General features: G+C 43.5%; 3 protein-coding genes across 5 annotated transcripts in view; 2 read left to right on the top strand and 1 right to left on the bottom strand.

Annotated features, from left to right (window-relative positions):
• DUS1L (dihydrouridine synthase 1 like) overlaps positions 1–11,804 on the top strand; it is a 28,891-nt gene extending 17,087 nt beyond the window's left edge. Inside the window, exon 14 of the transcript XR_008745528.1 lies at positions 11,786–11,804. The gene's annotated coding sequence lies outside the window, so the exon portion shown is untranslated. The remainder of the gene's footprint in view (positions 1–11,785) is intronic.
• GPS1 (G protein pathway suppressor 1) lies at positions 992–16,661 on the bottom strand. Of its 3 annotated transcripts, none has more exons than XM_055794064.1 (14): positions 16,509–16,615; positions 13,917–14,009; positions 11,807–11,988; positions 10,409–10,573; positions 10,092–10,227; positions 9,849–9,926; positions 9,384–9,444; positions 8,902–8,987; positions 8,285–8,379; positions 7,132–7,237; positions 6,710–6,790; positions 6,455–6,592; positions 6,082–6,216; positions 992–5,339 (listed from the first exon to the last, which is right to left on the bottom strand). In XM_055794064.1, exons 1-14 carry the CDS (start codon positions 16,539–16,541, stop codon positions 5,265–5,267), a joined length of 1,464 nt encoding a protein of 487 aa, XP_055650039.1. In that variant the 5' UTR covers positions 16,542–16,615; the 3' UTR covers positions 992–5,264. The 3 variants fall into 3 exon arrangements, with proteins under 3 accessions (XP_055650039.1, XP_027651876.1, XP_055650040.1); XM_027796075.2 differs by lacking the exon at positions 16,509–16,615 and adding an exon at positions 16,192–16,331; XM_055794065.1 differs by lacking the exon at positions 9,849–9,926 and having other exon boundaries at positions 16,509–16,661.
• Positions 16,662–16,719: 58 nt separating this feature from the next.
• Positions 16,720–24,900, top strand: RFNG (RFNG O-fucosylpeptide 3-beta-N-acetylglucosaminyltransferase). The gene is made up of 8 exons (XM_005243966.4): positions 16,720–17,335; positions 18,073–18,121; positions 18,640–18,742; positions 19,130–19,283; positions 20,262–20,350; positions 20,441–20,606; positions 21,989–22,074; positions 22,290–24,900. The coding sequence occupies exons 1-8, from the start codon at positions 16,943–16,945 to the stop codon at positions 22,354–22,356; spliced, it is 1,107 nt and encodes a 368-aa protein (XP_005244023.2). The 5' UTR covers positions 16,720–16,942; the 3' UTR covers positions 22,357–24,900.
• The last annotated feature ends 229 nt before the right edge of the window (positions 24,901–25,129 follow it).

Raw genomic sequence — 25,129 nt, 5'->3', positions numbered from 1 at the left:
CCCATTCCCGTTTACAGTTTCCCAGAAACATCAGAAAGCTCAGCCATTCTCCTGCTCACTGCGCCAGAGAAAATTTACAAAGTCAGAAAAGGCATCTGCATGAGAAACATCCACTGTTAGAACGCAGTAGTGGACTGGTGCTGTGTGAGAGATTTGGGTTATGTTCTTGACCACACAGTGGGATTTTAGAACACATCTCTCGAGTACAGAATCACTTACCACTGTGAAGAAAGAATCAGGCTGGCTTTAGGCTCCTAAGTTCAGGAATGGCCTTATATTTGGGAATGCTGATTGGACACATTTCTATACAGAATCAGTGTTTAAAGCATATTCGTCCCCACCCCCTCTCCCAAGGCACTGATTAATAGGCAATGCAGATAGATACATGCTTGTCTTGTTAGCTTCTGTCCCATGACATGGCAGAAGACTGCAGCGCTCCTAATGCAGGACTGGAATACTGTTCAGTCAGGCACTGCAACACAAAACTCCCTTTATGCATCTAGCTACAAGTCACCATGCTAATGGAAAAAAAAGTTTCAACCTGAACTTTCAACAGACATTCTAGAATATTATAACCTTGCAATTAATAAGGTAAAGATGACCACTATATCAGTTTCTTAATAAACAGTGCCTGTGAATGAGGAGGCACTATTGCAACATGAGCAAAGCCAAGCCATTTGCCATTCATGCTGGGCACACCTGCACCTACACTACCTAGGGATTACTTTCAGGCTAGGCAATATACTAATTATCCTGTTTATCTCTAATAAAAAAAATTGTAGCCTGCCAATTCAGCAATGTAATGTCCTATTTTGTTTGTTTCACAGGCCCTCAAGAAGATATACATTATTTAATTGTAATGGGAGTAGCGGGAGGAAAGGCAGTGCTCTGCACATAGAATGATGGTGAAAATGATCCTCAGTCTCGAGGTTTGAGGGAGTTTAGATTCTTGTATCTAAATCCATTTTCAGAGGCACACAAGAAGAATTAGTAGTAGTTCACCTAACAAAAAGAAAACCAATGGCCTTTATTTGGCAAAGAGCTTATAAGATGAGATAGCAGAGAATTTTTTTTTTTAAAAAAAACCAAAAAGTACATCCAAACAAAGATTGAAAACCCTGGATCTCAGCACATATTTACAGGGTACAAACTTTATGTACACATAGACTTCACAGTTAAACTACAGGCACATGGAGTATAATCATCAAAGCTATAGCTGCGCAAGTATTAAAGGACTGAAACAGCTGTATCTGTGGGATCAAGGACAAGAAGATTACCTAGCCTGATCTACCACGTAAGACAGATTTTCAGATCTTGCCATTTGAATTCTTGTTTGAATGAGACCATCTCTTGCTAATGCAGCTACCCTTCAGTCTGTAGCTTTTAGTAAGTCTGCTGAAGGCTAAGCTTGAATTCTTTCTCTGTCATCAAGAAATTGTCTTAACTTGCATTATGACTTTGTACCAAACTTCTAACTACTGAATCTCATATATTTCTTAGAGGTTGACATAACCTATTAGCCAGTTTCTGTTCCCTATCTAGTTAATTTAGCCTGATCAAGTTATCCTATAAGATAATCTTAAGCTAGGTTTTTCTATCAGAACCTATGAAATGTTGAACGGAATTCAGATCCATAGAACAGAGAAGCCAAATTACTATCAGTTGAAGTACAAAGCTCATTTGCAAAGCACAGAGTAATTCATCCCTTACACCCTGACAGCATCAGAGATAAGCTGAAGTCAGTTCCATACCAATTTGGTATTTTTCACCCTACTGCAAATTCAGCTGATGGACTATTGAAAAAAATGAAATGCTGACTTGTATTAGTCTCAGCTCTCACAAGGGGGTAGCACAGAAAATACTAAGAGCACTGCCCTGTGGAGCACACTGCTCCCCAGTTGTTATCTGCTTCACAGAAAAAGTAATGAAGGAGATTGCATAAGAACCTTGAATAGCCAAATTAAGTTGGCTGAGACTTTACTCTTAAAAAAAATAATTTAAAAATGCTTGACCAGCCTATGCATAATGAGTCTTTGTCAGAAGCATCGTTGCTATTAACATTTCCTCATTTGTTTTTCTAAGAGTTTATATTACATCGCACATATCAGAAATAATACATTATTCAGCGGCAGATTTGGGAGTTGTCCAGAGGATGGAACAATGCTGAAGATTTCAACTAAGTTAGGAAGTAACGCTGAGACCATCATGGCAGAGTCCCAGATACCAACACACAGATCGTACATGCATGGCACAGGGCAAAGACAGAATTCTATTACTTTCTCCCTCATCCACTGAAGTCTCTCAGATGACAGTAGCCCATAGATGCTGCTGCACCCAGTGACAATCCAAGCCACAATGTGATCTCCCCTTCTTATAGGCCTCCCTCTACAAATCTTAGCAATACAGACCACTATGTTGGCCAAGTTTTGGCCAAATATTCACCAATTGTCCCCAACTACTCCAACACAAATCTCACAGTGGCAGTTTTTACATTACCGCTAAAGCTAGTTGTGCTAGTTAAAACTGCCTTCACCAAAAGAACCAGGTTCTTTCCAACTGTTTTTCCTTTATCCCTAGCCAGGTCAGGTGTATGATTTCCACTGCATGATGACACCATCAGTTAGGGCCTACCACCACCATCTCCTTCCTTGTCAACAAAATGGTGCAGCATAAGTTAAAGAAATCCACTTAAGTTCCTCTGAACATATCCTAGACATACCAACACACAACTTCATCCACTGCATTACCTTGCTGGTTACAGGGAATCACAATTCATTCATCACTATCTTCCCATTTATTACTTGGGAAATTACCTAGAAATTTAAGGTAAGAATAATATTTCATTGGAGGAAAATGCTTATCAATGCAAGTTACAAAGAACTATACCTGTGCTGTCTTTTATTTCCTAATTTTTGGACTGGTGGGTAGTTAGGACTGAAGCAGGCATTGAACAATGTCTAAAAGAAATATGACTGGACAGGCCTGACTCACATCTACAAGCAACAGTAGCTTATTTCACAGGCTAAAGGAAAGAATTACATGCCGATAATTCCATACAAAAGCATACACTATGCTTGAACAGTGCCTATGAACTAAGCAATAAAAGACAAATGCCCTATCTGTCCAAAAGAGGTTGTAAGCATTGTCTGGAGAGACAAAACTCATCGCCTTTGCCCCAGCTACGGCACTGCCTCGGGCCACAGCAAGATCTGGAAACTACTGTTGCCACCTCGTGGGCTCCATGCTGACTGCTAAAGGATACTCTCTTCCAGCCACCTCCCACGAGCAGGCAAGCACTAACTAGTAACTGGCAGAGCAGACTCTCAAGTCAGCATGCTGCAGACATCCATTTACAACTGAGGATTCCTCCAGCAGAAAGCCTCTAGGAAGGAACAGAAGTAATCTAATAAAATCAAGAGTGTGGAAGCTGTGTGTAAGCAAAGATAGCCGGCTTACATGGTGCACCTAACTGGGTTGCAAAACGATCTTAACAAGAGCAGAGCATAAGATCTTATCCTTAGAAATGGTGTCAGCAGCCCATTTTAGGGAAGAAAGTACGTTTAAGTAGTATTACCAGGGCTGGATGACTTTCCTTCAGCATGAGCAGAAGGCATCGAAGTGACTTTCCCAGCATTTCTACAGGGATGTCCAGGACTCATCTTGCCTTTCTCACTAAACTGGCCATCAGCGATACCTGACTCAAAGTTCTTAATTAACTAGCTCTCTCCTTTCTCCCCTCAAAAATGGGTTTCTTCTTCCATGCCAAACAGAAGACATTTAACCAAAGACCTCACAGGAGCTACTGCTTCCATTTTCAGCACCTAAGTCATAAAAAGCATGGAAAGCCAGAGGGAAAGAGTACTGTTGCAATTTAACAGCTGTGCAAACACAGTCCAGGAACTTTGCTGTTAGAATGTTCCCTCAAATTGCACTTTCTTCACAGTTCATCCAAGCCACATCTCCAACCAGATCAGAAAACAAAATACAATTGCCTACAAAATGTCATCAAGCTTAGCAAAAAATGAATGGCTTGAGATCAAAATACCTAAACCCCAACTTTAACACAAAGCTCAAAATACTCAGAAGCTTTTTAATCCTGCTATTTAATGCACTAGACATAACAACTTACTAACAAAGTAAAAGGCGGGGAGGGGGGGCACGGGGCAAAGCATTAACACGTTAACAGTAACATCTGTAGTCAGTTGCCAGACCAGCCAGGGCTGGAACAAAATTCTTAAGTTTGCCTTATGAACTAGATGAATGCAAGGCTGCAGTGACTTCAGAAAATTCAGTGCGTATCTCCTTTCATTAACAAAGAACACACACATCTGGGCTGCCACCTTTAACCCCTTTATAAAAGAAAAAGCAGAATAAATGCATCTGGAGAGCGGGCACCTAGACTGGCTGCTTTCAGCTCTTCCACAGGACTTGAGTAGTATTTTATGTCATTTATCCATGCTACCAGAAGCAACTGCTGCACATGTTGGGAAGCCATCACACACTATGGCAGTAAGACTGGACAAACAGCAATATTTGCATGAAGTAGAGATTTACTGCTATGGTAACACTGAACCCCAAAGCCAGGTCACGCACAAGTGGGAAACACATCAGGGAACAGGTCTTTGAAAAGAGATCAGAGAGAAAGAACCTGGATCCAGGTAAACATAACACCCTAAAATAAAGGCCTGTGACTGCATGGAAGCACTGCCATGTTTTCTGGTGTAGGTGAAAAATCATTAAGAGTTTCTCACAGGAAATCTCTCCTATCAGAACTCTACCTCCATAATTGAGAGCAATGCACTTGTAGGTTTATCTGGAATAAACAGAAAGCTCAGCATTGCTCAGAATCAAGGCAGTATTTTCAGGCCAGCAAAACTCATCTTAGATCATGCCTGTCCATTCAGCTTAACACTATTTTTGCAGCTTTGAAACGAAAAACGAGTAGCAGCTGAAAAACTCTCAAATCAGCATCTGTATGAATAACCCGACAGCTCTTTCAAGTGGTGGAAGAAGGAGAATAGAGAGAGATGTTCTACCAAAATTGAAATGACGACCCATTGCAGGGATGCTGTTTTTAGAAAGAATTTCTTTTCAAGGAGAATTGAAGTTATTGGAATATTCATATTATCCACCATCAGCCCTGACCCTCTCAATCCGAGCAAGAAGTGAGGGAGACAGGGACAGTTTGTGAAGCTCAGCAGTTAGTGGGTGAAACACTGGGTAGTCCTGGAGGGACCATTTCTTTTGGTAGTGCTTGAAGTTTTTCACATGTTGGTGCTCATCCTGGACTGGCTGTTAGCTGGAGTAAGCTCCCCTTGGCTACCTTCTCTTGGAGGAGACTGCAACAAGACCAAAACACATCCTAGTTAGTGATGTGTAAATATGCTGCACAGTGCTTCCTGAGAGACCAAATGAAGCACAGCAGGATAGCAGCAGGGGGAGAGCATACCCCCAACTCATAAATAATGATGGCTTTGCAAAAGTGTTGTGTTTACAACTTCTGTAGTTACAGTTCATGAGAATTGTTCCTAAAAAAGTAAAACCGGAACTTCTAAGCCACTCTATTTACCATGTACAAGGTGCTGTTGGCCCCAGAAGTGGAATCCTATCTGGCATGTAGTGACCACAGAGATTAATACACTACAGAATTTAACACATTCTGTAGCAGATGGCCTATCCTCCCCTAAGGGCATTCTTTTGGAACTGCATCATGGAAGGAATACTCCAAGCAATTCATGCATTTTTTACTTCCTCTACTAAAAATAATCACTTCAAACAATCTTTCTTTTGATAAGAGATACGTGTATCAAGAATTAGTTGGAATGCATTAGTTAGAATCAACCCAAGCAGATAAACTTCAAAGGACATTCTGTGTTGTACAAGCAGGTCAATGTATTAGCTAGAAACACTTGTTCCTTATATATTCAGTAGTTACTACTGTGAGAATTTGTCCAGTCGTGGGCACGCCAAATCCATTCCCCTCCAGAATCTTCAATTAAACAACTTCTATAGTTTCAGTTTTTTTAAAAAAAAATTAAAACCTTAACACTGTGTCAAAGCCCACATTTAACATGCCCATACCTTGACATGTATCTGGTTGCGGAGGACTGCAGCTCGCAGAATCATAGCTTTGGCACGTCGCTGAAACTCTTTGCCCATTAGTAAAGATTTCTCAAAAGTTGTGCTGCGCTGATCTACATCTCGAGCATAAAGAATCTGTAACCAACACAGAGAACTGTACACAGGAGCTAGGACAGGGTTGCACAGTGGGAAGCCCCTTCTGCACAAGGGAACAAAGCTGAGGTATCACGGAACCTGAGTTTACACACAGATCAGCCCTACTGAAAATACGAGTCACAACAGATGAATGCAATTTTGAAGCGTCCCAGGAATGGAGAGTTTCTGATCTTAGTACAGCTGTCCAGTCTATAATCTGCGGCTCAGATGCACTCACCTTACTGTGTGAGTCTATTCTGGCATTGATCAGTCCCTCCAGGATCAGCTGAGTAAGTTCATCTTCCAGAGCAGCCACTGTGGTATTAAAAGCAGTGGCCATTTTGCGCATATCTGCCGATACGTAGGGGCTGAAGTACTAGGAAGAAGAAAGTATTAAGTTGCCAAAGGTACTCCCTGCTCTCCAAAAAAACATAGAAAAAGCAATTACAAAGAGATGGCCTGTCTCACTGCTCAGGATTACAGGAACAATTACCTGGATAAGGGCACGATTTCGAATCTGAGTATAAAGTGTCCTGACATGAGGTGCAAGGTACATATCCAGCAGCAGGTTGTCCTGTGCAAAAAAACCCACATCAGAACCCGAGAAGCAGCCTTGAAAAATATATATTCCTATGTTCTGAAACATCTATGTGTATATACTTAAAACTTAAGGATATTACACTACAGCAAGACAATACCATAAAACAAGACTGAATACAAGAACTAGCAGTATATTAAAATATTTACTTCTCCCCACCCTCCACTGCTAAATTACTCCCAATTTCCATTCATCACATCAGGAGACAGAAAACACAGAAGAGCTTCTTAGCTACTTTTAACAGTCACTGCTTCTTACAACAGGCTAGGCAAAGGGAACTTTTAGGGTCTGTTCTGCACTGCTCCCTTGCAGCTCACCTTCATCTCATCCAGCATCTTCAGGCATGAAGCATATTTAGATTCGTAGAACTTGAAGATGATGTCGCGAACCTGTGGCTCCAGCTCCAAAAACAATTTGAAGGAGCTACAGATAAAGATGATAGTAATCAGACACTGGAACCCACCACTTAAATACTCCGCAACCTCATCACTCCAAGTTGCAAGGTTACAAACTCTCACTGTCATTTGAAGATTCCAAGAATTTACTCTCCAACAGGCCAGCTAGCCCATTTTCAGCAGGGCTGGTAAAACAGCAAGATGCAGCACAGCATCAGAGCTGTGGTGAAAGAAGGCAAAAGACTTTTGATAAACCAAGCACTAGAAATGTTTGTCCACACAAAACAAAAAAATGAGGTGGAATAGGGCAAAATCAGGATCTACCAGAAAACATAGGTCACATCCATGAATGCACTGTAGTCTGTGCTGGCCAGCTTTGTGTTCCCTTTCACAGCCTTCACAAAGTACAGCATGCCATAGGTAGGTTAGGCATGCAACTGTCTTGGCGCTCTCCCAATTCTCCACCACAGATTTCTGAACCTTGGGATCTCACTCCATGAATCAGCCAATACAAGTCAGGCTAACAACCCTTTTTCCACATAAATTTAAAATCTGTGCTTCCACACACTTAGCTGACAAGAATTCAGTATCATTGTAATTCAATCTGTGACACACAAATATCCATTTTCTTCCAAAGACTAATTCTCTTAACCTTGTATATATCATATTAAGCTGCAAGTTGTATTAACAATTATTACATTTTATTAATATGATTAACGTACACCAGAACAAGTGGTAACATGAAGACATGTTATCTTACAGCTGCCTTCCGTAGAGCTCTTACCCTCTGATTTAATATCTGGTATGGACTGCTGATGGAGACAGAAAATTGGGCTATGTTGATGCTGGATTTGACCCAGGTTGGAAACTTCTGTTATGCTACCAAAATTTCAGCTGTGATTAACCACTGTGTTTTAGACAGTGAAACATCACTTAATGCTAAAGCCAAACTAGGGCTCAGTTATTCTTCCTCTGCTATATGAGAAAGCTATTACGGCCACCAGAATCCACTCTCAACCAAAATCCCATGTCCCAAAAGATGTCCAGTACAAACTCCCCTCAAGGCATCGCCTACCTGCTGGAGATAACATTTCGTTGCAGTTCCTGACGGTCAAAGGTAGCAAGGGCACAGAGACCACCATACACAGCCACATTGCTAGGAGACAGCAGCTGGGAGGGTGGCAGGAGAGAGAGGGGGAGGGGGGGGTGGCGAGAGGCGGGGGGGGGGGGGGGGGGGGGGTGGCGAGAGAGAGAGAGTGCAGGGGTGGGAGAAAGAGGTTGGGATTAAGTATTATACCCCAGTCTCTCATGCAGTGACAAGATTAGCCCTTGTTAAATTTAGTGGAACCACTCAGTGTGCTCTCAGGCCTTCACCCAGAGCCTGAGGAGTGACTGATCACTGCTAAGAGAGCAGAAACCAATTCCAACAGCCAGTCTTTTGATTGAGCTACACAGATATATAAATCTCACCGGTAATTCCTACGTGATCTATAGTAGATCATTTAAAGAACCCAAGAAGAGAGACTTTTAAAAAAAATAATATAAAAAACCCCCCAACCACTCGGTTCACAGCACCACCAAAATACACAGGAGCACTGTGAAAATAACTACAATATCTGACTTTAACAACCTAGTACTGAGAAGAATTACATCCCCTCCAAGACTTGCACACAGCTCCCTCTTGGTCCTCACCTCAGGGAAATCACAGTGATCAAATGATGCCAACAAGAAACACTTTGCTGCCTGTTTGTACTTCCGAGCAGCTAGTTCGGCCAAGCCTAGGAACCAGAAAAAGTTAGTCCTTAGTTTGTGATAGCATACAAATCAGGAGAAATTGTAAGATCTGGAGAGTAGGACAGGCCTCCAAACAGTCGCTAGTGCCTTCACTATTGAAGCGAAATAAGATTCTCTGACTCCTATCTAGTGTCCATTGAACTACGCTGACTCACACTGGCATCCTCTCTGAAGAAACTTGGGGAGAAGAAAGAAATGGCAAAAAAAAGTCAGCAGTTCCATCTCATCAGCTTTATTAAATTTTGCATTTCTGATGAGAAAATACAAAGTCCGTCAAACCTGAGAGAAAAAAATAAACCAAGCACACACTGTTGTCAACGAGCCCTACAGACAGCTAACAGGCAGGGCAGACAATACAGGAAGCTGAAGGATTCACTCACCTGCTGCACATTTCAGTTTCGTGAGAATTGCTTGTGTCTGGCTGTCTCTTTCTCCTCTTTGCTAAAGGATAAGGAAAAGCAGTAGTGAGCAAGCAACATAAACCCCATTTTGATTATAACTGTCCTTGGGATACTACATCCTAATAATTAACTTGCAAATCTCAACAGAAAGATAACTTCATCTTATTTGTTTTGGGAAAGAATATGGCAAGAATTGAGGATGGGAATTCTCTCTGATTTAATAGTGAGTCATATTTCCTGCACTCATATCGTGAGAGAAAAGCAACAATGAATCGCCACAGAAATAGTATAGCAGCCAAGGAGGCTGGATTAGAGGAAGAACAGACTGTTAGATGGAGTCTTACAGGGAGCAAGTTGTAAAGAGGGAAAGGAATAAACTGTCTCACAAATTTTGGAGACAGAAAACAAGGGAAAACTCATGCAAGTTAAAAAGCAGGACCTTACTTCTGCGATTTCTGGTGTAGACTCAGCCTTGCTTACATAGCTCAGAACATGAGACCAATTCTGGAGGTAGACACTGACCTGTAGAGAGCCAGAAACAGTGTAGAATATGCATGGATAAATGGTGTTACTTAGATAAGCAGCATCATTGCAGACACAAAAGGTGTAACCAGAGCAAAGTACAGGTGGACTTTACAGCAGGTATCAGAAAACACCAAGTACTATTTTTCCTGCAAACCTTCCTACCTTGATAACATTGAGGCACATGTTGATAACATGTTTAGCACTGGTGCAGTAATCACGGGCTCGCGAGTAACACTTGAGAGCATTGCTGAGGTCCCCACAGTCAAGGTAATGATCACCTAAGTCATCGTGGCCTCTCCTGGAGCACAGGAATTAAAATACCAATGAACTGTGTGCTCAGAAAAGGACACTGTCAGTTTGTTCCAAACAAGTAACTCAACGCACTGACCTAAGGCACTCAATGCAGTTGACATCCTGTGTAAGGTGCCTGGAGGAGCAAAATGCTCTTCCTTGCTCCAGCAGAGCCTTCTGCATCTCACCTGATACTCTCCTTGATGGAGTTCCCTTTGTAATTTTTCAGATCTGTGTCGAGTTTCTCCAGTTTAAGAAGAGCTTTTTTGCGTGTAGCTTCAACCCAAGCTGTGTCAAGAGGAGGGGGTTCAATTCCACTATCAGGGACAGCATCAGGTGTATTCTGCAGTTCTCTGAAAGAAAAGAGTTTAAAGGGGGCTATTATGCTGCAAACTTTTCAAAACAGAGGTCTGTTAAAGCACCTGGCCCTGTTACCCTAACAAACAGTACTGCATACACAAAATAGACCAAGGAGAAAACAAGGATGGTGGGGAAAAAAGATGATGACTGCTAGGATTTCCAGTAAGAACAGCAACATAAGCATCACAGATGTCTACAGATCTTCTCAAAATTATCCTACTGAACTTCTGCAGGTATTTTATTAACAAGTCAGTCATTGCTAGTTTTAAAGAAACAACCTGCTCTATAAATCAATTGAAAGTAAGTTACTAACAGTGCTGCAATGAAATATTACATTCTATAAAAGTATTTAATAACTCTAAAGAGTCATTGAATCCAGTCAAACATCTGTACACGCAACACAGGGTGCACATGTTCATGAGTTCTCTCCCCAGCTGTACTGCAATGGCTTCATAGCAAAGCTATACTGTACAGATACTATTCAACTTCATTTTCCATTCCGCTCAGGTCAACGTATCTGCTTACATTGAGCTCACTTTCTAATATTGTAAATGGAAAGATATATTCTGAGTTTTATTGTTTTGTGGGTGGGTTTTCTTGGGTTTGTGTTTGTTTTTTTTTTACCAACAGTTCTTTTCACATATAAGAAAACAATGAACAAACATACTGTCACACATAAGTGGTAAAGACTCCCAAGGCAAAACAGAAAAGCAATCAACAAATATGCATAGCAACAAAAATAACACATAGAAAGTAGGGATGGATAAGTAAAGTATCACAGGCTACCTTTAACAGCAAACCTCTTGTCAGCGGGGGTGGGAGGGGGAGGGGGGGAAAAATACCAAGGCAAGGCAAACAGTTAGGTAAGGTTTTCATTTATGAACACAAAAGCATCTAGAAGAGGCTTTGTGTCCATAATCTACTAAAAAAGGACAACCATGTTCATTAATATTTGAAGCAGTCACAAGGACTAAACTCTCCTCAGTATCTAACTGTAGCCTTTTAAAACACTGAGACTTCAGAATCAGATAATGTCTTCTGTGTTTAATCTTTTAAAAAAGATTAAACCTTAGGCCTGAATACACACATTTCATTGCTATCAAATAAGGGCAAAGGCAAGTTGCATAATGAACACGCTAGCAATACACATGCACCATCCCCCACTGTGGCACACTAGTCTTAACTCAAACAAAAACTCTCCCCAGGTTCCCATGATCTCTTAGTACCTGGTGGCCTCAGACAACTTTCTGTGGATTTCTTCATACACATCAACATTGAAAGTTCTCTGGACAAATGACAGTGCCATCTTGAGAGCTTCCACCCGTAGCTGTGGGCAGTGATCAGCAATAAATTGTAGCCGTTCAATTCGCATCAGACCACTGTAGCTGGATGCATACTGCTCCAAATCCTGCAAACAAAACCTGGTCTTAGAAGGAAAAGATGGCAACACTAAATCAGGCTACAGCACCGTGACCTGCAAAGTGTTTCCTGCAGTCCTGACCCCTTCATGGAGGGCAACATGGCTCAGACAAATAAAAAAGCAGGTAAGATTATTCCATTTCTGCTTTCTTCAAACATTAGCAACTTCCTCAGAAATATGCAGTACATTACAATTTACATATTTTTTTATTTCAGTTGTGATGCTGTCCATTAAAGCTAATCAGCTCACCCACTTTAAGCACCCGTTACATTGCCTGTTAATAATTGTGTCAAGATTCCATCATTTGAGCCAAAATTTCCTAAATCAGAAAACCATTCCAGATGGTTTTTACTTGAAAAATAGCTTCCATATGACAATTTGCGTTCTTTTGCTCATACTAATTTCTTACAACATCTTATTTGAGAACAAATAGGGTCTCTTACTCTTGAGGAAGGATCTGAGGTTTAAATTCTGAACACTTAACAGATTTTAAGCCTTGTCTGGGGGTGGAGAAGAGAAGCACAAAATGTCTAGTAAAGATACCATACCGCACTGCGGGGAGATCTCCTGAAGACAGAAGTACATGTGCAAACTACTGTAGCAGAATGTTCAGGGCAAAGTCAGGCAGGAAGAAAACATTAGATTCAGGCTGCCTGTCCACACTTAATATGCATCCTGTGTCATGTCTGACTCCCTGACCCTCATACGTCTAAATTAAGATATGACTACAGATGTCACAGTAGCATTTCCTAACGTGATTGTTGCCTGATTCTGTGCAAGAACAATCTTGCTCTGAGACTGATACAGGACTGTGCACACTGAAAATCTGTATTTAGGATTCGTGCTTATTTGCTACAGAACTTGAAAAATACAAAGGCAGGAACATTCTTTCTTCCACAGTTTCATGCCTGACGGTGCACAATACTCCTGAAAATCACGGAGTAATTTCATTTTACTCCTCAGCTCTTTGAATGTCAAAAGGGAATTATGGTCCTTCACATCAGTTAGGGTGAAAAGAAAGTCACTAATTTTTGTGGCAGACTTAGATAACATAGTAATAACAGAGGCGTAAAGGTCACAATATAATTGCTTCCTCACTCTAGTTTCAGAACAGAATTGAAATGCAATGAAATCAAACAAGGTATCAGGTCATACGCTGGAAAAAAACAAAACCAACCAAAAAAAACCCCAAACCAAACAAAACAACAACAACAAAAAAAGGGCTCTGCAGTAAACACAATTAACCGTGTGACAACTGTTAGAAGGCACAGGGACAAGAGGAACAAATTAAAGCTTCAGAGGTTATGTGAGATCCAGAGCTTCCCAACAACGCTTTATTTTGCAATTCTAATGTTGCTTTAACTTTTTCCAATTAACATATTTGTTCTCTTCTGCAGCACCTACCTCTCACTGTTACAGAGATGACATATAAAAATTGGCCAAAATCTCTCATTAACTCAAAATTGAAGAAACTGCTATAAGTAAATAGTCTTCTGTAACTCTGTGCCTCTACAGGGTTTTAGCCAGTCTCCGGAGGATTGAACAATGAAAGAATTCTGTACTTAAAACACCTGAGCCTTGCTCCTCAAAGAACAAGCCTCAAAATAAAGGAACGATGTCTCCGCAAACAATGAAAGATGTACAAACTATTTCAGAACAAAAGCTGTCAAACAGGCAGCACACAGCAAGTCACAGAACAGCAATTCCTCTCTCATCTCGGGAGGTGCAGTAGAGGTCAGTACGTGACAAGGAGCTACAGAAAAGATCACTGCTATTCTTACCCCACCTTGCTTTAAAGAGAATCAATCTCTAAATCACAATTTGACAAGGAGTAAAATGAGAGAGCTTCTCAAAAGCCTTAAAGGAAGAGGCCATGCCCAAGAAAGGTAACCCACTAGCCCCCACCCAGCACATACCAGAGTGGGGTTCTCCACCACATAGTTGATATCAGGTGCATTTTGCTGATCTTCTTGTGGATCTACGTCAATCTGCATGGGCTCTACTGCACCCTGAAACAGCAAAACGAGGTCAAAAGTAGCTTACTACACTTGAGCAGGAAACAAGCATGTGATTCAATCTATTAAGGACTTGCTTAAATACAGATTAAATGTTAAAAATTAAAAAACATTCCTCAGTCTTCAGATGTGTTTAGGACCTTTCTCTAGCAACACCAGTACTCAGCATGATGTTTTGTCTAAAACAAGCTGCACTAAGGCTCACCATTCGCACAGAGCATTTTATTTTGTTTGGTACATTATCAAGCAAGAAAGTGAAAGGGTCAATAAATCTGATTCCGCAAAGTATCCTGAGCATGCATGCTAAATTCCAAATGACTTTCCATTTCTCTCCCTTGAGCAAGAGCAGACATTAATACTCCACTCAAGAAGCTCCCAAAGTAAAAAAGTACCCAAAAAGCTCACCAGAACTTTTCAAAGCTACTTTAATGCTTAAAAGTAGTATTTGGGGGAGGGAAGACAACAACAATTTTTAGAAGTATTAAAAAAAGTAAAGAACAGAATGAAGAATGGCAATTCCACACTTTCTACCAAACACTGGGAAAAAATTTATCTGCACTAGAAAAAGTTACCATTAGTTGAACTATCCTACTATAGCTATCCGAGTCCAACTGTTTAGGGAGATTCCCTTTTTCAGGAACAACAGAATTTTATTCTCCCAGTATAACTTGCACTGCTTTGACCCACATGAGGAATCATACCAGTAGAGTGACCTCAGTACAACTGCATCAATTCAATACCTGCGCAGGCTCCCATTTAAGACCAATTTACTATGCAGTCCCACAAACAAAGTTGGTATGCTAGCACAAAATACTTCTCCTCCTCCTGGTCAAAAGTGTGCTGAACATTCCCCCTCGGTGTTACCAATTCAACCTCAGGAAAACCAAGTTGAATGTCTTCTTATAAAATGCCAAATACACACAGATATTACCTGTTTGGGGTAAATTGCATAAGTGGACCTTAGAAAGGACAAAAATGACAACACCTTGCCCCCACCAACACCAAATTATTTCCATGTTTTTATTGAATTTGCTGTCTGTTAAGCAATCAAAGATTGAGGGGTTTGCATGTTGGGTTGGTGGGGTTTTTTGGGGTTTTTTTTGATGAGGAGGAACAGGGCAGACCCAAATTTCCTAACTCTAAAAATTGATGCATCTTGTATTCACCCATGGCCTATTTATTCTTTCACTGACTGGTGCGTACCAAACACACACATATTTCAACAATGGCTTGAAATCTCCCAAAAACTGAAGCAAAAGCAAGCATACAAAAGTACATTCCCTAGTTTGTTACTCTCTGCATGAAGGAAAGGGAGGGAGGGTGCAAAGAAGAGTTTGATTGTCCAGATCACCACTCAGGAAAACTGCATAAAAAACATTTAAGTCACCATATATTGAGACCATTACTTTTTTCAGTTTTATCTACTTTATCTCTTTTCTTACATCAGAAACACTGTGTTGGGGATGCTTTTTTTTTTAGGTTGTTTGCCTTCCATAATAAAAACCTCATAGGGACTCCTTAGAAATCAGCGTTACAGAAACTAACAGCAACTCCAGCTGGTGGAACAAAATTATTTGTGCCCTGCTACACTGGTAGGCTGTAGTCTGCACTTCTCTCAACTCCCAGACATGGCAAAACACAAGGGGGCTGGAATTCCCACCAAGACATGCCAAGTTCTGACATTTTCAAGACAACTATTTTTGAAGCAAGATGCAAGGTTTACTTAAGAGCTACTCATAAAGCAAATAAAACAGTGCTCACTCCCCAACATTCTCTGAGCCCTGCTGGAAGGTACTTTATAAGGCCTCATACAAGCTGACAAGCTGGCACTCAGCACTCAGGCTGAAGTCTCCTGCTGTACTCGGGAGTGACCTACTGCTGGAAGGGATGCAGTACGGATCTGTTACTGATCAAAAAGCTGAGCTGGATGCTGAACTACCCCACATCCTACCCCGAGTTTCCACAACCCCACGCACTGACAAAGAACCCTCTGGCTACTAAAGGTAAGACAGGCAGTCAATTCGCAAAGGGATCACCTGTGCGGCTACTTAAGGTCCGGGCTCAGCATATCAACCGACCCGCTGTGGGCTCCTGCGCCTTTTCCCCCGTGCTGCAGACCCTCGGCTCTTCTTCATCCGCCACCTCGTTACACCCCGCTCCGCTACACAAGCCCTACCTACGGCACACGTAGAACTCGAGAACCACGCAAGAGGGCCGCCGCGGCGGCGGGGGACGCTCGGCTGGGCGCTGCCCCTCCTGAACGGCGGCCGGAGCGACGCAGGCCCGGCGAAAGGGCGAGCCCGGGCCGGCCGAGAGCGGCTCCCTCCCCACAGGGGAGAGGCGGGCGCGGAGCCGAGGGGCAGGCCGCACCGCGCCACCCGAAGGCCACGGCGGGGCCGGGCCGTGCTACTAGACACAGCGCGGGAAGGAGGTCAAGCGCGGCCGCAGCAGCCCCCAGCGAAACAGAGGTGGCGGGAGGCGACGGCCCCGTACCTGCAAGTTAAAGACCTGGACGGGCAGCGGCATCCTTCCCCTCCCCGCCGCCGCTTCCGGTTGACCTCCCCACCTCTCCCCCCTTCCGCGGCTTCCACTTCCGGGTCGCGCGCGCCGCGAGCCCGCATCCGACAGGTGAAACCCTTAAAGGGGCCGCGGCCCGTCTCCCCTGCTGTCGGCGCACCGGTTGGCGGTGTGGGCGGGGTGGGACTGCGGGGCTCTCGCCGCCTGTGGGGCCCGGCCGCGCTCGCTGGGGCGGCCTCCCCCGCGGGCCAGTGCTGCCCGGGTGCGGCCGCCGCCGCCTTCCGGAGCGCGGCGGCCGCCGCCGGCCGCTGCGGCGCGGGGAGAGGGCGGCCGGGCTCCCGGGGCCGCTCGGCTGCCCGCGGGGCCATGAGGCGGCCGCGCAGTGCGGCGGGGGCCGGCAGGGCTGCAGCATGAGCGGCTCCTGCCTGGGGCTGCGCAGGGCCTGCTTCCTACTGTCCTTCGGCGCCGCCGCCCTCCTGCTGTTGCTGCTGCCGCGGGGTCAGCCCCCCGCCGCGCCCCGCCGCCGCCCGCCGCGCCCCGCTGGGCCTAGCGGGCCGCCGCGGGCGGCCACCGGGGGCAGCGGCCTGCCCGGCACACGGGCGGGCTCCCGCGGGGGGCCGGGGACCGGCGGCCGCGGCGGGGGCCTGGGCGGCAGCCCGCAACCTGCGCGGAGAGGCCGCCCGACGGCCCGGGAGAGCCTGGAGCTGAAGGACATCTTCATTGCCGTGAAGACCACGCGGAAGTACCACCGCAGCCGGCTGGACCTGCTGCTGCAAACCTGGATCTCCCGGGCCAGGGGGCAGGTGAGGCCTCGGCGGCAGGCCGGGGGCTGCGGACCGGGGTCTGGGCCTGCCTCCCAAGAAGCTCACGGCCGCCTGAGCTAGTCAGTGGCCGGCAGGGCTCAGTGGTCCCAGCAGAAGGTTTGCTGGCTTTTGTGTCACTGGAAAATAGTATGTGGTACTGAAAGAGCCCCTGTGCTGATGCGTCTAAGCCAGTGTTTTGGTGCAAGTAGTTTGGCAACTTTAGTTTTTTTTCCACAAAACACCATAGAACTCATTCCCTTGTTTGGGAATTTCAGTCTGTCCAAGCATGTTAACACAATTTTGTCCAGCAGCTGGGACAAGGCAGTGTTACCACATGGCACTTCCCACTGGCTTTTATTCTTTCCTTCTAGCTTGCTTGACAGCTTGGAGGACTCCTAGCCAGGGAGAAGAGTTGAAGCTGCAGGGGGAGGTACTCTGAGAAAGACAGTCGTTCCTGTCTGGAGATTGGTTGACTGTACCCTGAGATGAGGAGAGTAAAATCTTGGATGCTTTACTGAGTTGAGGCTCTCCTGGTTTGCAATACGAAACCTTATCAAATAAGGCAAGGGCTGAAGTTGCTGGGGTTCTGTCCACCACCAATCCCTACCCTACTCCCAGCAGCTACTGTGAAATAAGCTAGCCAGACAGAACATTCAGAATTCTGACTGCAACTGAGCAAAATCAAAATTAGTTTCTGAAATTCCTAAATGTGAACACACTGCTTTTGTCTCCCACAGACGTTTATATTCACAGACTGGGAGGATCGGGAGCTACGCCTGAAAGCAGGTAAGCTGTGTACCATAGGCACATACTGTCTCTTATAACTGAGGTTTGTTTCTGTTGTGCTTTCCCTAGAAATCCTTATTTCATGCTGTACAAGCAGTTAGGGAAGTTAAGGTGGAGGAAACGGAGAAAACTTCTCCTTTCACAGGAGAATATGCTGTTCCTATTACCACCTGGACAAGATGCCTGGAACTTCCTGAATACAGGGTTCACCTACTTCCTTCTCATTAGTAAGCTTAAGTCTATCTGGTCCAAAGTTATATTAGGTGTTTCCTTTGCATACAGTCTCATGGCACTATTTATATACCCTGCACTCACACATTTGTATGTACTCTACAGCTTGCATGCCATATGCATAACCCATGAGCCCTGCCTGTCCTACAGTTTGCTCTTACATGTGTGCACCATATGCACTTCAGATGTACAGTATTAGTGCCAAATATGCACTTCTTTGTAGTCTCTTTTTTTTGGACTACACATGTTTCTCAAACCTGAAAGGGATGATCTTTGTATTTTTCTAGGGGATCATATGATCAACACCAACTGTTCTGCTGTCCATACCCGGCAAGCTCTCTGCTGCAAGATGTCTGTGGAATATGATAAATTCCTGGAATCTGGGCAAAAGTAGGTGAAACACATTGTTCTGATTGACTTTGTTTCTTCCACTTCTGTGTTCGCAGGAAACTTGAGTAACCTCCTCTGCCCCAGTAAGGGATGCAATATTAGCTAAAATGTGGTGACAAGCATGGGGAAGGGAGCACAGCATGAAGCAGAGTTGATAAATAAGTATCATCTGAGAGGTGGAAAGGATGATCACCTAAAGGGGACTGTTAATTTCAGCTTCTTTCCAAAATTAGGATCTGTGGGTGCTTTCAGCTTCCAAATTCTGTCATTCAGGACAATTGGGAAATACATTCTGCTCCAAGGCTGAAAGACTGAGGCTCAGCTGTAAACATGTAACTCATTTCTTTGTCACTGCTCTGCACTAACTTTCTTAATTTTTGTTTGAAGATGGTTTTGCCATGTGGATGATGACAACTACGTCAACCCTCAGACTCTTCTGCATCTCTTATCTGCCTTCTCACACAGCCAGGATGTTTATGTGGGACGACCGAGTCTGGACCATCCCATTGAAGCAGCTGACCATGTCCAAAGTGATGGATCAGTAAGCAAACTTTGCAGTTAGTCTGAGACATGCTGACCACCTAAGCTTTTAAAACCTTGAGAGTTCATAGGATTCCCCCCGAGAAACAAGTGATTTAATCTGCAGACAATGAACCTGGCACTGATCACTTTCAGAGACAGGGTGCTGGGTTAAATGAACCTTTGATCTACCTCATATGCATATGTACAACAGAATTTGTCTGTTTCTTGTCCTTTACTTACCTGTGTTGGTGATCTCCCTCATGGTAAGGTGAGTAGGGCCTCCCCGCCTTGACTCTTCCTTTTCCTTTAGTGGTTTTGGTGGAAGTGTTCCTTGTTTTGGGCTTGGTTTGTTTTGAGAGTGGTATCACAGTGTCAGCATCTTGAACCAACCTCAGATGGGTGACAAAAGCTTTCTTGGTATATAAAGCATTTCCAGTACTGAGTGGTTACTAGGTTTTCAAGAAGTGGAAGCAAATATACCTCTGTCATGCTAAAGGACAAGTTCTCACTAGGCTGCCTGTACTGACAGGCCTAAAGAGAAATCAGTCCACTGGCCAGCAAGTCAGTTACAAAGCGGCGTGTTAGGGAAGACTGCACAACAAAGTAGTCTTCTTGGTCCATTAGTTGGTTTGGCTCCATGTCCACCTTTGATTTCCACAGGAACACTGAGCTGGCTGTGACCTTTCCCTAGAATGACCAGGGGACAGATGGAATTGGGTAGGAGTAGGACTGTAGTGTTACGTTTCATGTGTGCTGCCTCAGTTGTGCTAATGTGATGGTTCACCTGGTGTCATTTCCAGGATAGAGTTTCATTTGGGAGAAAAGCTAGGTGGGCTTTCAGCAGCCTAAAGAAATAGGAATTAATCTGTAATCTTGTTCTGACTCAAGTGCAGTATGTGATATCCAGTAGAACCTCAAGTTTCCTTCCCTACCCAGCCAAATGGAAAAAGCTGATTATCAGTAACTACTATGTGTTTTTTTTCTTGTTGCTCTTCAGAAGACAACCGTGAAATTCTGGTTTGCCACAGGTGGAGCAGGGTTCTGTATCAGCAGAGGTCTTGCCCTGAAGATGAGTCCCTGGGCCAGGTAAACACTTTTCCTAGCTAAACTCCACCAATATGTGTTTGGTAGTCTTTAAAGCATATTTCGTCTTGTCTCCTATGCTCTGTCTCACAGCCTGGGCAATTTCATCAGTACCGCAGAAAGAGTGCGTCTTCCTGATGACTGCACTATCGGCTATATCATTGAAGGGCTGCTGGAGGTAAAGCTGCTGCACAGCCCTTTGTTCCATTCCCACCTGGAAAATCTGCAGAGACTACAAGGCGAGTCTGTGCTGCAGCAGGTAGGCCTAAGGCTCATGTTCAGTTCCTGAAATTACACGTCAGTCTGATCAGAAAGAGTACTCCCCTTAGACTTAGCGCTCTTCAGCAAAGAAGGATGTCTACAGAGTTGCTCAGAGCTGTGTCCTGTCCAGTTCCTTCATTTAGGTAAAAAGTGTACTTTCTGCTCTAGCCAGTTAGGTCCTATAGCTGTCCCCTCCTTTGGGGACACATTCTGCTATGTTAAGGTGGTGTTCCCCATCTCCTTCTAAACTCTGACTTTCTATGAGTCCCTGTAGCAGCAAGTGTAGGAGGCAGTATTTAGTTTGCCTGCCATGCAGGAAAGTATTTCTATCTTTGCCCAGGAGTCTCAGTCTTAATTCGTGCTGTTCAAAGACTAGTTTCACAGCTATAGCAAGTACCCCTTCAATAACTAAGACACAGTTTAAATGTTTGATCATTTTTAAGATTAACTTGTCTGAATCTCCAGAAACTTAATCAATGTTTCTTAGGAAAAATCAAGTAGTTTTTTAATTGCTGGGATACCTTTTTACTTACGGGCAGTAGATGGAGCCATAAGGCTATCCGGAAGCTTTGTCTGCACTTCTTGAAAAACAAGAGTGCGGTTTTGCCCCTACAAACTGTTTGGTTATATTTCCTGGCAATTCTATTAGGCAGCAGAATTGTACGCTTAGGGCCAAATTCCAGTGTGATGTAATCTCCTTCATGTCAGTGAATGTAACTGTAGGCTGAACACAGCCTTTCAGGGGTGATCATTGTGTCCCTGAGACTGTAACAGCTAACCCAAAATCTACAATTAGAAAGAACTTATATTTTCTTTTATATTTTCTTTTTTATTTTATCTTGTACCTGGCACCTGAAAATTTCTTAATACAGTGCTTGTGTGGAAGAATAACAGAGAGTTGGAGTTCCAGGGGTCTAAATTTTGTTGCCGGGTTTGTCACCTGGCAGTACTTTGCATGCTGTCTAACATCCAAACATTTCTGCTTTCTCTCTGTGCTAAGACACTACTCTTGCAGACTTCAGGCAATGGCTGGTGAGGATGAACATATGTCATTTAGTGAAGGTACAGACTTTAACAGGATTAATGCCTTTACAAAGCTTACAGTTGTAACTCATCTTGTCCTTCAGGGCAATGCAACTTTCAGCTCCTTCATTTATTCTTCCACATTGCCTTTAGATGAGCAGCGGTCCATTTGATAGCTACTATTCAGTGCCAATACTGCTTATGTAAAAACTAACCACAGTTTTTCAGATGTTTTCCACTGTTCAGATTAGACAGGGTCCTTGAAGTCTTTCTGCATACCTCATTAATAGTCCTGCTATCCCCGCTCTCTTTTCTGCACTAGTGTTACAATTTCTGAATATTTATTTGCTTTTACAGGTAACCTTGAGTTACGGGGACCCTGAGAACAAACACAATGTTGTGAGTGTGGGAGGAGTGTTTGGCCTTCAGCAAGATCCGACGCGGTGAGTGTCCACTTCCAAAACAAGATCTCCCTACCTTGTTCGTGTTTATCAACTGCAGAATGATCAAACCCACTAATGGGGATATTTTCTCATGTCACTGTGCCAGAGGCAGGTAGACCCACTCTCTCAGCTCCACTAGACTGCTGTACATCCAATGCCAGTATGTTCCTTGTATGGAGAATTCTAGTCTTAACTTTTTTTTTTCTTCTTCATAGATTTAAATCTGTCCATTGTCTGCTCTATCCTGACACTATTTGGTGCCCTGCTAAGAAGATGTCCTAACTCTTGACTGGTTGTTGACGCCTGTATCTTACCTCGTTTGTGTAAGACAGGAGTTGTTGTGGACTTTTGGGTTTGGGTTTGTTTTGTTTTTTTTTTCCTTTTCTGGGAGACAACCAGAGGCATCTACAAAGGAGGCAGACTCTATTTACAAAAACAGAGGTGTGGTTTGTTCAGCTGCAGCCTGGGGCATTCCAAGAAGAATCTTTGTTCTTTTGTCCAGTGGCTCTTTGTAAAACGACTGCAGTCATACTTGTGTAAGTCACTTTACGCTTTCGTTCTGTCATGTGAATCTGTGCTTGGATACATCCTAGGCAAATGCAGCGCTGGGAATGACAGCATTCTTACTGCTGTTAGAGGCCATTGTCTTGAAGCTGGAGTGCCGTAGAAGACTGTAGTCCCCATGGTGACAAGAGAGGGGAAGTTTTCATTCACCTTTCTTGGGAACAGTATTACTTAAGAGCTTCTGTGGCCTGCCATATTAAAACCCCACCTGTGGGCCAGAATAGGGTCTGTTTGGAAACACCAGAAATCCTGGAATCACTAGGGTAAACGAGGCTGAAAGCCTTTGTCATGGGGAAAACCCTGTGTTAAGGGTAAGCTCATTCAGGACTGGATAAGTTGCTTACAGTGTGCATTCTCTCCTGTAGTCCATGTGTACCTCCCATGGAGGTGTTTGTCAGACTTGGTGCTCTTACCAGCTGAATTGCAGTAGCTGTTGATTATAATGGTGGTCTGCCAGGTCCAAGACTGTTCCCTTGATATTTGATACTGAAGAAATATTTGCCAGACTAGATGGTAATTATTTCTCCTGCTTTGCCCACAGCAGGTAGTATGAGCCAGAGCATGCTCACTGGTCAATGAAATGTGCCCTGTGTCTGAAGTTGTGCTGTATCTTTTGCTGCCTGTGAGGCAGGAGGAACGCTAGATATCTGTAATGCCCCAAGGAAGTTTTCAATGGTATAATTTGAGGACCTTTAATTGTATGATTGTGGTTACTCCACTTCGGCTTCTTCAGATAAACTTATGATTACCTTAAGGACTAGATCAGTGGTTATTTTTACTCTACTTCTTCACGTTTCAGTAAATAGTTCACCCCATCAGTAAAATGCAGACTGCACACTCACACAAAGGCAGAAGTTCAATGCTGTAGCAGTATCACCTGCTGCTGCTTTTTAAATAAGCTTAGTTTTGAAAGTGGAAGAAATGGGGCTCCATACACTTCCTTTCCTGTTAGCCCAAATTTCGGCCATATGCAATCCCTACCTGACATGAAGAACAGCATAAAAAAAAATAACTTTGCAAAACCACTCTTTCACAAAGTCTTCAGCAAATACTTGCTGGTTTAGTGCTAAAGTCTGAGACGGAATTAAGAGGAGAATAATAGAGTGACATTGCATAACCTGGAATGATGATTAATGGCTAGAATGTGGACCTAGAAAAAGTTTCAGATTTCTAAATAGCTGTGCTGAGCTGTACTGTGGACTTCAGCTAGTTGCTTAACTTCCTGCTGTTTGAAAAGTGGTGTAATGTAAGCAAATGCCTGCAGTGTATTCAAGTATGAAATTTAGCAGAGGTGTCAGCCTCCTGAAACACACTGTTCCCCGCACTCTATTTTTAACACAAACCTTTCAGCATTTACCTGGGTACACTGTTCTCTCTGCATGATTCTAGTGAATTCCAGTGAGAAGCAAACAAGCTGAGTGCTACTTACTGCAGCTCGTTCTTAAATTTCTCCTTTCCTTCTTATCTACTGAAGTGACTATGAGGTACGGGAATAAGAATGTGCAGGCAATTGGATCTAAGTCCAGCTAGTACAGTGGCTGTTCTGTGACAAGTACACCTGTAACACAGACAGCCTGTTACAGAAAACAGGGGGACTTGTGGAACAGTGGGTTGTGGTATGTTCTACCTCTGTATTGGGTCTTCTGCTCACTAGAGCTGAGGCATCCTATGGTTTAATGATTTGTTGTTAATTGCTCTGGAGATTCCTGGTATCTATATAAGTACTTTAAAAACAAAACAAGAACACTGGTTATGCTCTTGTTTTCAACCTCCTGTAGCAGAAAGCTGTGAAACTTCATGAGTTCTTGATGAGATTTTTGTCTTCGAACACTGATAGTGAGCTATTCTCTTGGAGCTTTTCTTCCCCTTTCACTAGTAGCAGCCCCTTGTAAGGTACCATAGACAGCATGGACTGGGCAGTGATTATGTGGCAAACTGCAGTTCAAAAAGGACACTGCTTTTTATGGATGGTAGCAAAACCAAGTAGTAGAAAGTTTCACACTGTAGTCACTGGTCACCCAAACTAGGTGTGCCAAAGAGGCAGTATGCTCTGAGTTGGCAGGGCATTTACTAAACTGGAAAAGGACTACATTCTCCTGCATGGCAATAGGGAACCGTTCCATGTGTCCAAGCTTCTTTTTAAGGTTTCTTGTGTTGACAATGCAGTAGGCTGTGTGGATATATCAGGATGCAGCTTTTTAATCACGCTACAGTTTCACACTTAAAGTGATTCTATAAAATAAATATTTAAATATGTCAAAAGCTGTGTTTTGTCATGTTATGGACCATAAACCCTACTGTCAGGCTGTTGTGATGCCAAATGGCCAAAACCCACATGTGTTACATGACTTTACTGTTCAGGGGAACAAATATGGATGTGATGGATCATTGCAGATGATGACTTAAGAGTGAAGTAGAAGAACTAAAATAAGGAGTAAGTTAATTGTTGTTAACTTGTCTTAGCACTTCTGTTTCTGCACTTACTAAATGT

Source organism: Falco peregrinus, chromosome 2 (genome assembly GCF_023634155.1).
Source record: "Falco peregrinus isolate bFalPer1 chromosome 2, bFalPer1.pri, whole genome shotgun sequence".
Lineage (NCBI taxonomy): Eukaryota > Metazoa > Chordata > Aves > Falconiformes > Falconidae > Falco > Falco peregrinus.
This window is presented reverse-complemented; position numbering and strand designations above follow the sequence as displayed.

What these genes read in the sequence shown, in the direction of transcription:
- GPS1 (XM_055794064.1), bottom strand. Translation starts at nt 16,541, where the DNA reads ATGCCGCTGCCCGTCCAGGTCTTTAACTTGCAG. An exon ending in TGGTGGAGAACCCCACTCTG is followed by an intron (nt 11,989 to 13,916) that starts GTATGTGCTGGG and finishes TTTTGTTTGCAG; the next exon opens with GATTTGGAGCAGTATGCATC. An exon ending in GAATAGACTCACACAGTAAG is followed by an intron (nt 6,217 to 6,454) that starts GTGAGTGCATCT and finishes TGTTGGTTACAG; the next exon opens with ATTCTTTATGCTCGAGATGT.
- RFNG (XM_005243966.4), top strand. Translation starts at nt 16,943, where the DNA reads ATGAGCGGCTCCTGCCTGGGGCTGCGCAGGGCCTGCTTCCTACTGTCC. An exon ending in GGAGCTACGCCTGAAAGCAG is followed by an intron (nt 18,122 to 18,639) that starts GTAAGCTGTGTA and finishes GTATTTTTCTAG; the next exon opens with GGGATCATATGATCAACACC. An exon ending in AAGATGAGTCCCTGGGCCAG is followed by an intron (nt 20,351 to 20,440) that starts GTAAACACTTTT and finishes TCTGTCTCACAG; the next exon opens with CCTGGGCAATTTCATCAGTA.